The sequence below is a fragment of the Seriola dumerili genome, unplaced genomic scaffold (genome assembly GCF_002260705.1).
Source record: "Seriola dumerili isolate Sdu_G_001 unplaced genomic scaffold, Sdu_1.0 BDQW01000477.1, whole genome shotgun sequence".
NCBI lineage: Eukaryota > Metazoa > Chordata > Actinopteri > Carangiformes > Carangidae > Seriola > Seriola dumerili.
This window is the reverse complement of record NW_019174732.1, coordinates 135276-149819: the sequence shown is the minus strand read 5'-3', so window position 1 is coordinate 149819 and position 14544 is coordinate 135276. Positions and strand designations below refer to the sequence as shown.

General features: G+C 47.6%; 1 protein-coding gene across 1 annotated transcript; it reads right to left on the bottom strand.

The window, feature by feature from the left end:
- Nucleotides 1-3640: 3640 nt before the first annotated feature.
- On the bottom strand, nt 3641-14267 carry LOC111235145 (EF-hand domain-containing protein D1-like). Its single transcript, XM_022763481.1, has 4 exons — nt 13713-14267; nt 5472-5619; nt 5114-5248; nt 3641-4894 (listed from the first exon to the last, which is right to left on the bottom strand). The coding sequence occupies exons 1-4, from the start codon at nt 13994-13996 to the stop codon at nt 4760-4762; spliced, it is 702 nt and encodes a 233-aa protein (XP_022619202.1). The 5' UTR covers nt 13997-14267; the 3' UTR covers nt 3641-4759.
- Nucleotides 14268-14544: the final 277 nt, after the last annotated feature.

Genomic DNA, 14544 nt, shown 5'->3' with positions numbered 1-14544 from the left:
CCTCGTTTCCAGCAGCAAACAGCTGTTTCCTCCACCTGCTCGTCAGGCTCAGTCAGACTCATTCAGAGAGCAGCTGGTGAACACAGTGGAGCATCAGATGTTTCCTCAGGAGCTGGTGGAGACCAAACAGAGCTAAAAGAGAGAGAACACTAACTCCACATGCATCATCATGTTGATCTGACTTGATTAGTAGATGATAATATTTGAGATCTGGTCTGTCAGCTTTTTTCCCTGCCTCCAAGCGTCTGTACGCCAAAAGTGAACTTCATCTTAAAGCCCCTGTGTTTATATGAACCTTTCAGCTAACAATCATCAGAAACATGTTTAAATATGTTACACAGAGGGGGTTGATGGGGGGGGACTGTGTGGGGTGGGGGGGGGGGCACAGGACGGAACAAAAACCTCCCTCGACTTTAACCATCTTAAGATCTGACGTGCAGACATCACAACATCAACACATCAACACAACATCACATCAACACATCATCATATCACATCACATCATCACATCATCACATCATCACATCACATTACATCACATCATCACATCACATCATCACATCACATCATCACATCACATCATCACATCATCACATCATCACATCACATCACATCATCACATCACATCATCACATCACATCATCACATCACATCATCACATCACATCATCACATCATCACATCACATCACATCATCACATCATCACATCATCACATCACATCATCACATCATCACATCATCACATCACATCACATCATCACATCATCACATCAACACATCATCACATCACATCATCACATCACATCATCACATCATCACATCATCACATCACATCATCACATCACATCATCACATCACATCACATCATCACATCATCACATCACATCATCACATCACATCATCACATCATCACATCACATCATCACATCAACACATCACATCAACACAACACATCATCACATCATCACATCAACACATCACATCAACACATCACATTAACACATCGTCACATCAACACATCACATCACATCACATCACATCAACACTTCATCACATCAACACACCATCAACACATCAACACATCATCACATCCCAACATCAGACGGTTGTAAGGCCACTGTCAGCTGCTAAGGTTCTTCAGTATCTGAGACGTCCACTTCTTAAAGTGAGCGACTGAGCTAACGTTAGACTGACCTGCATGAAATGACATAGGGCTCTGTAGTGACTGATACTGACTGCTGATTAAGGCTTTTATTTTGAAAAATCATTTCCTAAATCATTATGCGAAGCACAAATTAATGTAAGATGTTTAAATTGTACAATAATAAAAGAGTGTAGCTGTAGCTCAGACAGACGTTGTAGTGAACGTGTTTGTATTGGAGGCTGTTGACATGAAGAGAATCACTGTGTTATCTATATGGTTTAAATACAGATCATGTAGCAGAGGAAATGTTCCACTAATGTGATTGTAAAGATGAGACCTCAGTGTGTCTCACTGCTTCAGTGCCTTTGTACAGTGTACATTACATGAAATAAATATTTTCTAAACAAGCACTCTTTCACTGTTACCATGGTGACCGCAGAGATGTGACCAGCTGATGCAGCAGTGCTGCTCCCTGCTGGTGGAGGGCTGCATTGCATGTCATCATTAAATGTGTCATTAATGATTATTGATTATTGCCTTTTAGTGATCAGTTAATAGGCCCAACCGATTTTATGATTTACCATCATTTATAAGATGCTTTTCACTTTTTCACTTTTACTGTCAGGGTGACCAAAACACACACACATCAGGATTATCACACACACACACACACACACTGCCACCAGCTCAAACAGGAGAACACACACTGTCAGACACCACCATCAGTTTACCTGAGAGAAACTAGAGGCTGTAACATTAATGTTTTCTTATACTGTCTGTCATTTGTTATAATTCAGATTTCACATTAAATTGAATATTGAGATGGACATAAAAAAATACAAATGAATTATTGAATGGGATTGGGAGAGTGACCCCCCTGATTAAGACTTGGCCACGATGGTCACAGACCTTGACCTTTGACCTTTGGCCACCAAATTCAAATCAGTTCATCCTTGTGTCCAAGTGAATATTTGTACCAAAGTTGAGGAGTTTTCCCTCCAGGTGTACTGAGATATGACATTCACCTGAATGAGACCTGTAAACAAAGCTTTAATGTGATCTGTGAATTCATTTATTCAATCCTTTGTTGTGACACCTGGCTCACAGCCTGCAGCTCAGGTGAGTCACTGTACCGGTTCACCATCTGATGAACTGCTGACCCATCACCACCTCTGACCTGATGCATGCTGGGACAGGCTGAGAACATGACCAGGTTAGAGAGTGAACGTTGAGCGTGATTAATGCTCCTTCATTAAGAATTCATAATCATAATCTGTATTAACGAGGTGGATTCTGTATTTTTGAATGTCATTTTATTTCATTCTTTAATTCAATCAGTTCAAACGTTTCCATAACAACAGGGAGTAAAACAACACGATATCTTTACAAGTGCCCAAAAATATATCTCACTGACCTTTTTTGTATTTGGCAACTTATAATCTCTGCTAAAACAATATAGACTATTTTATTCATGAAAAAATACATTGTCCATTTCCTCAACAGAGACACTCTGTGATACGTACAGTAGTTTCTTTTACATGCTACAACTTAAAAACACTATTACAGGTGAAGTAAAGGAGCAGACACATGAACACTCAACAATAACAGTGCTCAGGTCAATGTTCTTGTGTCTCAGATACATGGGCCAGACGTGGCCATCAAACAGACCGGGGGGGTCTGGCACCAAGTAGTTCCTAGAGCAGCTGATCCAGGTCCTGGACCTGATCATGCCTTTATTATTCTTCATTCATTTGATCATGTTACACATGAATATCCTCAGCTTCATATGACTGACTCCGTTCATTTGTATGTGAACAGCTGACACACTGACACAAGCAGGATCAGGATCAGGATCAGAATCAGGATCACATGGATCTGTCTGTGGCTCCTTCTACAGTTCAGTTACATCTGACAACAGACTGTGACTGAGTATGACTGAGTCTGACTGAGACTGAGTCTGACTGAGACTGAGTCTGACTGTGACTGAGTATTACTGAGACTGAGTCCGACTGAGACTGAGTCCGACAGACTGAGTCTGACTGAGACTGAGTCCAAATGAGACTGAGTCCGACTGTGACTGTGAGTCTGACTGTGACTGAGTCTGACTGTGACTGAGTCTGACTGAGTCTGACTGTGACTGAGTATTACTGAGACTGAGTCCGACTGAGACTGAGTCCGACAGACTGAGTCTGACTGTGACTGAGTCTGACTGAGACTGAGTCTGACTGAGTCTGACTGTGACTGAGTATTACTGAGACTGAGTCCGACTGAGACTGAGTCCGACAGACTGAGTCTGACTGTGACTGAGTCTGACTGAGACTGAGTCTGACTGTGACTGAGTATTACTGAGACTGAGTCCGACTGAGACTGAGTCCGACAGACTGTGAGTCTGACTGTGACTGAGTCTGACTGAGACTGAGTCTGACTGTGACTGAGTCTGACTGAGACTGGCTGTGAGTCTGACTGTGACTGAGTCTGACTATGGCAGACTGTGAGTCTGACTGTGACTGAGTCTGACTGAGACTGAGTCTGACTGAGACTGGCTGTGAGTCTGACTGTGACTGAGTCGGACTATGGCAGACTGTCAGGTTAAACACGTTTATCTTAAAGAAATACTTAAACATTTTCAAAAAACGTGCTGCAGTCAGGACATGGTTAGTCCAGCTTAGCATACAGACTGCCAGGCACAGCTAGCTGCCTCTCTCCAGAGTTTAAACACCTGTAAAGCTGCATGTGACATGTTCACACCTGTAAACACCTTTAAACACACAGATGTAGAAGCATCGGTTTGTGTGTTCGGGTCAGATACAACAATGATTCATCCACAGCGCAGAGAGACAGAGAGGTTGATCAGACTTTAGGTCAGTGTGCAAGTGTTTTAACTGTTTCATCTGCACACAAACAAGATACAAAGAGGGCGCTTCACAGGGGCTGGTGGCTGTTTCCCTGCTTCCTGTTTTAATGCTAAGCTAGGCTAACTAAATCCTGAGTGCAGATCTGAACTCAAGGCAGACATGAGACCAGCCGTGTTGTCATGGCTGGTAATAAACATATTTCCAAAAATGTTGAACTGTTCCTTTAAAAGTTGAGCTGTAGTGGGGTTGTGGGATGGGTGGGGGGTGTACGCTTTACAGCCAATCCCAGTCTGAGCTGGTGACTGTCAATCATCAGAGAGTCACAGTCAGTAGTCTCCATCTGCCACCAACAAATGTGAAGTTAACACTTATTATTATTATCATTATTATTATTATTATTATTATTATCATTGTTATTATCATACTGTAGTTACAGTTATTTACACTATGATCTATCACTACACTGTTGCAGGTTGTAGATGTAACAGGAGGAAACGAGGTCATGTGACCAAATTGTCACATGACCTTCAAACTTGACAACATGAACAGGTTCAGACATGTTGGAGACACACACACACGCACGCACGCACGCACGCACACACACACACACAGAACATGTGATGATCTGGATCATGGTTCTGGATGAATGAGTCTCCTCAGCTGTCATCTATGTTATAAAGTGTCAGAGACACTGGTAAAAGTGTGAGTGTCCTGGGACTCTGATGCTGCAGGTCTGGACTCTGGTCTGGACTGTGGAGGGTCAGGAGCAGAAGGTGGACTGCAGCTGCTTGAAGGCAGCCTGCCTCTGCTTCTTCTCCACGTCCTGTCTCTTTCGTTCTTCCTTTTCCTCTCGGATCTCAGCCTCAAACTTGCTGCCGACTGACAGAGCCTGAACCTGGGAACACAGAGATCACACATCACAGAAAAAGCTCAGGAGGAGCAGGGTGGAGGAGCATCGGGACCTGGGTCTGGGTCTCTGGACCCGAACCTGGAAAGATCCACATCATCAAAGGTCTCTTCAGGATAATGTCCCCCTGTCTGTGGGAATGATGTGGTGAATAAGTGACCATGACCAGACTACAGAACAACCCCCCCCCACAGACTGTGATCATACCTTGGCTTCAAAGAAGTCCTTGGCCCCCATCACCCCCTCCGTGGAGACATTGATCTCTGACAGTCGGGCCAGAGCCATCAGACCACTCTCCTCCTGCAGCTCTCCAGCTGCTGCTCTACGGAATATCAGCAGGAACTGCAGGGAGAGAGTCACATGTCCATGTGTTCATGAGTTCATGTCACCTCAGTCTGCCCTTCATCACTCTTCATCATCATCATCCAGACACACAATGGAGCGAGTTCCCTCCTCTACTCTCGTCTCAGGAGGAAGAAGAGGAGGACTAGACTAAACTAAACTCCTTCATCATGACCTTCTGTACAAGTGTGTGTGTGTGTGTGTGTGTGTGTGTAGGTCTCACCTCTCTGAAGCTCAGTTTTCCATCAAAGTCTTCGTCCACCTCTCGGATCATGTTCTTGAGGCCCAGGTGAGTCTGAGGAGCTCCCAGCTTCTCCATCATCAGCTTCAGCTCCATCAGATCGATGAAACCGTCTCTCCCAGTGTCGTACCTGTGAACCACAAACAGGTCTTTAGCTCCTCCTCCTCCTGTCTGTGTCACAGCTGTAGGGGGCGGAGCCAGTCAGGGCACACGTGACTGAGATTCCAGCTGCAGACAGCTGTTATCACCAACGGCAACGCCACCGTCTGATAGGAGGAGTATTTATAGAAGCTTTCAGCTGTTCTGTGTGTGTGTGTGTGTGTGTGTGTGTGTGTGTGTGTGTGTGTGTGTGTGTATAATACATAGTGAAGTATTAAGCTGCTAGGAAACACTAATCTGTTCAGGCCAGAAACCACAGGCATTGTTTGTTTTCAGATCCTCCCTGTGTTCTCGGTTGATAACCATCATCATCATCATCATCATCATCACACTGAAACCCTGCCAGGACTGAGAGTCTGGAGAATCCTTAAAAACCTGATGTGTATTACAGCTGTTATGAAGAACAGACCTAGGCTGGTCCAACTGGTACTGAGTCTGTGGATCAGAACTAGTATGTTGGATCAGGGACATCCAGACTAAAGATCCCAGGACCTGACTGAGGGACTAGAAATGTTTAATATTCTGGTCCAGAGAGCAGTTTGAAACTCAGCACAAGGTCTGTGATGAACACATGAACCTTATGATAACATGAACATTATGATCACATGACGTGATAATACAACACAAATATTAATAAATGAACAGATCAGCTGATGTTAAAGCAAACATTGAGGTTTACACACACACACACACACACACACACACACACACAGTGTGTGACAACTGCACCAACAGCTGGTCATCAGCATCACTGATCATCAAATGACTGCTTGTAGATTTAACTACAAACATTTAGGTTTCACTAACTAACTTTAATCAGTAGTCTCCATTGATTTGCATCATGGACTTGGACTAGACATCCAGACGAGGGGGGGTTTCCTGGTCCAGCATTCCAGTCCCAGGAATACAAAGGCCCCTGTGGTCCGGTTTGGCTCGTTGTGGGAGCACAGGAATGTCACAGGCACGCTGAGGCTGGGTGTCCATTACAATCCACCACAGTCACTACAGTCCACCAAAGTCACTACAGTCACTACAGTCCACCAAAGTCACTACAGTCCACCACAGTCACTACGGTCACTACAGTCCACCACAGTCACTACAGTCCACCACAGTCACTACAGTCACTACAGTCACTACAGTCCACCACAGTCACTACAGTCACTACAGTCACTACAGTCCACCACAGTCACTACAGTCACTACAGTCCACCACAGTCACTACAGTCACTACAGTCACTACAGTCACTACAGTCACTACAGTCACCACAGTCACCACATCCAGTACAGTCACCACAGTCACTACAGTCACTACAGTCCACCACAGTCACTACAGTTACTACAGTCACTACAGTCCACCACAGTCACTACAGTTACTACAGTCACTACAGTCCACCACAGTCACTACAGTTACTACAGTCACTACAGTCCACCACAGTCACTACAGTTACTACAGTCACTACAGTCCACCACAGTCACTACAGTTACTACAGTCACTACAGTCCACCACAGTCACTACAGTTACTACAGTCACTACAGTCCACCACAGTCACTACAGTTACTACAGTCACTACAGTCCACCACAGTCACTACAGTTACTACAGTCACTACAGTCCACCACAGTCACTACAGTTACTACAGTCACTACAGTCCACCACAGTCACTACAGTTACTACAGTCACTACAGTCCACCACAGTCACTACAGTTACTACAGTCACTACAGTCCACCACAGTCACTACAGTTACTACAGTCACTACAGTCCACCACAGTCACTACAGTTACTACAGTCACTACAGTCCACCACAGTCACTACAGTTACTACAGTCACTACAGTCCACCACAGTCACTACAGTTACTACAGTCACTACAGTCCACCACAGTCACTACAGTTACTACAGTCACTACAGTCCACCACAGTCACTACAGTTACTACAGTCACTACAGTCCACCACAGTCACTACAGTTACTACAGTCACTACAGTCCACCACAGTCACTACAGTTACTACAGTCACTACAGTCCACCACAGTCACTACAGTTACTACAGTCACTACAGTCCACCACAGTCACTACAGTTACTACAGTCACTACAGTCCACCACAGTCACTACAGTTACTACAGTCACTACAGTCCACCACAGTCACTACAGTTACTACAGTCACTACAGTCCACCACAGTCACTACAGTTACTACAGTCACTACAGTCCACCACAGTCACTACAGTTACTACAGTCACTACAGTCCACCACAGTCACTACAGTTACTACAGTCACTACAGTCCACCACAGTCACTACAGTTACTACAGTCACTACAGTCCACCACAGTCACTACAGTTACTACAGTCACTACAGTCCACCACAGTCACTACAGTTACTACAGTCACTACAGTCCACCACAGTCACTACAGTTACTACAGTCACTACAGTCCACCACAGTCACTACAGTTACTACAGTCACTACAGTCCACCACAGTCACTACAGTTACTACAGTCACTACAGTCCACCACAGTCACTACAGTTACTACAGTCACTACAGTCCACCACAGTCACCACAGTCACTACAGTCTCCACAGTGCACCACAGTCATTAAGTCCACCACAGTCACTACAGTCCACCACAGTCACTACAGTCCACCACAGTCACGACAGTCCACCACAGTCACTAAGGCCACCAGTCACTACAGTCACTCCAGTCCACCACAGTCACTAAGGCCACCAGTCACTACAGTCACTCCAGTCCACCACAGTCACTAAGGCCACCAGTCACTACAGTCACTCCAGTCCACCACAGTCACTAAGGCCACCAGTCACTACAGTCACTCCAGTCCACCACAGTCACTAAGGCCACCAGTCACTACAGTCACTCCAGTCCACCACAGTCACTAAGGCCACCAGTCACTACAGTCACTCCAGTCCACCACAGTCACTAAGGCCACCAGTCACTACAGTCACTCCAGTCCACCACAGTCACTAAGGCCACCAGTCACTACAGTCACTCCAGTCCACCACAGTCACTAAGGCCACCAGTCACTACAGTCACTCCAGTCCACCACAGTCACTAAGGCCACCAGTCACTACAGTCACTCCAGTCCACCACAGTCACTAAGGCCACCAGTCACTACAGTCACTCCAGTCCACCACAGTCACTAAGGCCACCAGTCACTACAGTCACTCCAGTCCACCACAGTCACTAAGGCCACCAGTCACTACAGTCACTCCAGTCCACCACAGTCACTAAGGCCACCAGTCACTACAGTCACTCCAGTCCACCACAGTCACTAAGGCCACCAGTCACTACAGTCACTCCAGTCCACCACAGTCACTAAGGCCACCAGTCACTACAGTCACTCCAGTCCACCACAGTCACTAAGGCCACCAGTCACTACAGTCACTCCAGTCCACCACAGTCACTAAGGCCACCAGTCACTACAGTCACTCCAGTCCACCACAGTCACTAAGGCCACCAGTCACTACAGTCACTCCAGTCCACCACAGTCACTAAGGCCACCAGTCACTACAGTCACTCCAGTCCACCACAGTCACTAAGGCCACCAGTCACTACAGTCACTCCAGTCCACCACAGTCACTAAGGCCACCAGTCACTACAGTCACTCCAGTCCACCACAGTCACTAAGGCCACCAGTCACTACAGTCACTCCAGTCCACCACAGTCACTAAGGCCACCAGTCACTACAGTCACTCCAGTCCACCACAGTCACTAAGGCCACCAGTCACTACAGTCACTCCAGTCCACCACAGTCACTAAGGCCACCAGTCACTACAGTCACTCCAGTCCACCACAGTCACTAAGGCCACCAGTCACTACAGTCACTCCAGTCCACCACAGTCACTAAGGCCACCAGTCACTACAGTCACTCCAGTCCACCACAGTCACTAAGGCCACCAGTCACTACAGTCACTCCAGTCCACCACAGTCACTAAGGCCACCAGTCACTACAGTCACTCCAGTCCACCACAGTCACTAAGGCCACCAGTCACTACAGTCACTCCAGTCCACCACAGTCACTAAGGCCACCAGTCACTACAGTCACTCCAGTCCACCACAGTCACTAAGGCCACCAGTCACTACAGTCACTCCAGTCCACCACAGTCACTAAGGCCACCAGTCACTACAGTCACTCCAGTCCACCACAGTCACTAAGGCCACCAGTCACTACAGTCACTCCAGTCCACCACAGTCACTAAGGCCACCAGTCACTACAGTCACTCCAGTCCACCACAGTCACTAAGGCCACCAGTCACTACAGTCACTCCAGTCCACCACAGTCACTAAGGCCACCAGTCACTACAGTCACTCCAGTCCACCACAGTCACTAAGGCCACCAGTCACTACAGTCACTCCAGTCCACCACAGTCACTAAGGCCACCAGTCACTACAGTCACTCCAGTCCACCACAGTCACTAAGGCCACCAGTCACTACAGTCACTCCAGTCCACCACAGTCACTAAGGCCACCAGTCACTACAGTCACTCCAGTCCACCACAGTCACTAAGGCCACCAGTCACTACAGTCACTCCAGTCCACCACAGTCACTAAGGCCACCAGTCACTACAGTCACTCCAGTCCACCACAGTCACTAAGGCCACCAGTCACTACAGTCACTCCAGTCCACCACAGTCACTAAGGCCACCAGTCACTACAGTCACTCCAGTCCACCACAGTCACTAAGGCCACCAGTCACTACAGTCACTCCAGTCCACCACAGTCACTAAGGCCACCAGTCACTACAGTCACTCCAGTCCACCACAGTCACTAAGGCCACCAGTCACTACAGTCACTCCAGTCCACCACAGTCACTAAGGCCACCAGTCACTACAGTCACTCCAGTCCACCACAGTCACTAAGGCCACCAGTCACTACAGTCACTCCAGTCCACCACAGTCACTAAGGCCACCAGTCACTACAGTCACTCCAGTCCACCACAGTCACTAAGGCCACCAGTCACTACAGTCACTCCAGTCCACCACAGTCACTAAGGCCACCAGTCACTACAGTCACTCCAGTCCACCACAGTCACTAAGGCCACCAGTCACTACAGTCACTACAGTCCCCCACAGTCCCTACAGTCCACCAGTCCCCACAGTGCACTACAGTCACTACAGTCCACCACAGTGCACTACAGTCACCACAGTCACTACAGTGCACTACAGTCACCACAGTCCACCACAGTGCACTACAGTCACCACAGTCACTACAGTCCACCACAGTCACTACAGTCCACCAGTCACCCCAGTGCACTACAGTCACTACAGTCCACCACAGTCACTACAGTCCACCAGTCACCCCAGTGCACTACAGTCACTACAGTCCACCACAGTCACTACAGTCCACCAGTCACCCCAGTGCACTACAGTCACTACAGTCCACCACAGTCACCACAGTCACTACAGTCCACAGGTAACAACTGTCCTGACAGGTAGGGCTACACAATTAATCAAAATATAATCAAAATCGCAATATGGCCAAAAGCAATATCCAAATTGCAGGAGCTGTAATTATTATTGCATTGTGGTGCTACAGAGATGCCCCAGCCTACAAATAATATTCTCCAGACGTACCAAAATATGTAAACATTTTTATTTGGCAAAAGACCCAACAAAAATCCCATCATCATCATTCTTAAATTTTTTTCAGTGAAAATGAAATGCAAAAACGACCATTCCAACTGAAATCGCAATCACAATATCTGCCAAAATAATCCCAATATGATTTCTTTTGCATATCGTGCAGCTCTACTTACAGGTGTTACCTGTCAGCACAGAACAGCTGGCTTTGAACCGCTCATGGATTAAACAAACGCTGACATCAGCTCCACACAGAAAACTGATCCACCTCAGCCTCCTGATCCAGACTGAGTCACTCTGAACCACGTCACCTGCTCCAGTACAGAGGCGGAGTGGGAGGGTTCAAAATACTGTCGAATGACATCACACCAAACCCTGAGGTAAGAGACTGGACCTGACAAACTGCTGTTTAAATCCACATCTTGTTTCAGTCAAGGTGTGTTGGTGTGGGGGGTGGAGGGAGGTTAACCCTCCATCAGTCTGAACTCCTGGTTAGTTAGAGTCAGAGGTCACTCTCTGATGTAAAACAACATGAAGATGCTCGTCTTCCTCAGAGACCCGTCAACATGAACCTGACTCTGGACTCATACAGAAAAAACACTGAACATCCACCTTTCTTCAGACTCCTGCTGCATCACAGTGTGCTGCTGAAAACATGAACTGTGCCTTTAAGCCTGGAGCTCTGAGAGGAGGGAAAGTGGGTCAACGGGCGGCGGACACCCCGTGGGAATGTGGACTGTGTGAATGGGATCAGTGCAGCAAATGAAAGCGAGACCAAAGAGATTTGAGACGTGCAGCAGGATCTCAATCTGGTCCATGTCAAAGACGTTTGGAGGTCAGAGACCAGGCCGAGCTGAGATGCAGGAGAACACCATCGCCTGTTTGTGAAGGTGGATGTTACTGTGTCGACTCCACAGGGAGAAAACAGTTTGTCACCAAACAGACATCACAGTGAGAACACATCAAATACACATCAGAGAAACGTTGGACAGACTGAGGACGCTGCAGCAGCCTCTGGCCAAAGTCTGGACCTGGTCTGTTTGATGAGTCCTGCTGCAGAAGGATCTGGTACCTCTGCAGAGAACAGTTCTTGCTTTCTACCTGATAAATCCACTGTTATAATGACAATCCACCAAGGTGCCAGAACACCTGGAGGTTAAAGGGAGTGTGAAATGGCACTGATCTCCTGAATATTTTGAACCACGCACCTTTAAAACCGTGCACCAGTGGGTCCCAATGTTCTCAACCTGCCTGGACCCTGATCATCACACTACTTCACTTCAACTTTATCTTTAATATTGAGCTACTGGACACTTGAATTTCCCCTAGGGGATGAATAAAGTATCTATCTATATATCTATCTAGATTCTCTCATGACTCCATCTTCCTCATTCAGTTCATGAACTGTCCCCTTAAATAAATACGACATCATGTTCCGTCACGAGGCTCTGCCCACTCCACCTGAAGCTGAAGACATGACGACACAAACTCTGAGTCTCAGGCTGCATCCACTCTAACATCTTTTAAACCTATCAACAACACAGCTGCTAAATCCTGAACTAACTGTTATTCACCCAGCCTGTCCAGACCTGGTCCTGGTCTGGTTAGTCCTGTGTAGACTCTGTCTCTGAACTACAGCCTAGGTCAGTCGTGGTCTGACTGGAGGCGGTCTACATGGACCGACATGGACCACGACAGCTAAGCAATAGTCATGTGACAGGTAAGAGGTCACATGACCACATTTGAGTCACAGAGGGTGGAAACTGAGTCAGCAGTCACATCCAGAGGGATGTTAGAGCTGCGATAAACCCTCATCACACAGATGGATCCATATCTGAGTCCAGGTGCAGAAACCAGAGGAACTGGTCTACAGTCCAGATCTGAACCCTGGACCCCTGCAGTGAGGGGACCTGGTGGATCTGTTCTGCTGTAGGGGGGGCAGGGTTTGTCCCCTTAGAGGAAGGGGTCACTGCAGATCAATACAGTTGTTCTGAGTGATCAGCTTTATCCTGATTGGAGGGATCAGGGGTCACTGAGGGTCTGATGAGTGAATCATAGTCTGTGACCTTCAGTCACCTGATCTCAGACCAGATGAACTATGGGAGATGTAGGAGCGACATGTTAGACAGCGCTCTCCTCCACCGCTGCCACCGCCATCATCATCATCATCATCACCACCACCACAGAGAGAATATGTTCATGATGTATGTGAACCACTGCACTGTCCGGATTCTTTTGGCCGATTGTGGTTGTCAGTATCTAGAGGCCTGGGTGTCTCAGGGTGGTCAGTGGTCTGATCAGGACTCAGATCAGGACTCTCTGGTGGACTCAACAGCTGACAGTGAGCCGAGCCTCACGTCAGCAGCAGCAGTCTAATCTCATCATGAGCTTCACCGACTCTCTCTCAGCCCCAATCCCCGAGTAAACAGCTCAGACCGCCGCGAAGCTCCGAGTGAACCGAACAAAGAGCCGCAGTCTTACCGCCTGAACATCGCCTCCATGTCCTTGATCTGTTTGCGGGAGAACTCCTTGAACTCCGTGTAGGGGTTGAAGACGCGGGTCGGTCGAGGGGCGGCGTTGCCCTCGTTGATGTCCAGCCTGCGGGTCAGTTTCGCGGACAGCTCGGAGGACGAATCGCCGCAGGCGGCCTCGGGCTCCCGGGGTTGGGGTCTCAGCGAGCCCCCCTCGGCCTCCGGCCTCGACTCTGCCTCCTGCGTAGCGGCGAGCCGCGACTGCAACTTCCGAGCCAGCTCTTCTGATGCCATGCTGCGGGTAGAACGCTGCTCCCTGAGGCTGTGAGGAGGAATGGAGCCTGACAGCCGCTGAGAGGACCACAGTCAAACTGCCCGACAGCCGCCGCTGACACACGACAAAGCTTCCGGTCACACCGTTTCACAATAAGAGGGTCAGTTCTACCTCGCTCACCAGGATCCGGTTTCACAAAGACAGACTCTGACTCTCAGATAAAGACAGTCAGGCTTCAGATAGACTGAGTCTGAATTCATCTGTTGTACAAAGCAGTCGGACTGTGGTACAATTAATTATAGGTAAATTAAGACGCTTTTCAAAATAAAATAAAAAATGGCCGAACGAGTCACTGTATCCAACCGCTGAGCTCCTTTTACCGTCAGCAGAACACGTTTGTCTGAAGAACGATAGTGTGAATGAAACCATACGAAGAAAAGTCTGATTTGGAAAAAAATGGCTGCCGTCTGTAAAAAGACTCTTTCACTTCTCTTCGCTCTCTCCATAACAAAGTCAGCAAACCACAAATTATCAAATATTATGTCATGTTTTCCTGTGTCTTGTTGTT

Bases quoted from the DNA above. Each gene is read 5' to 3' on its own strand.
- LOC111235145 (XM_022763481.1), bottom strand. From the start codon at position 13,996: ATGGCATCAGAAGAGCTGGCTCGGAAGTTGCAGTCGCGGCTCGCCGCT. The intron at 5,620-13,712 runs GTAAGACTGCGG...TGTGGTTCACAG, and splicing joins ATGGAGGCGATGTTCAGGCG to GTACGACACTGGGAGAGACG. The intron at 5,249-5,471 runs GTGAGACCTACA...CTCTCCCTGCAG, and splicing joins GAAAACTGAGCTTCAGAGAG to TTCCTGCTGATATTCCGTAG.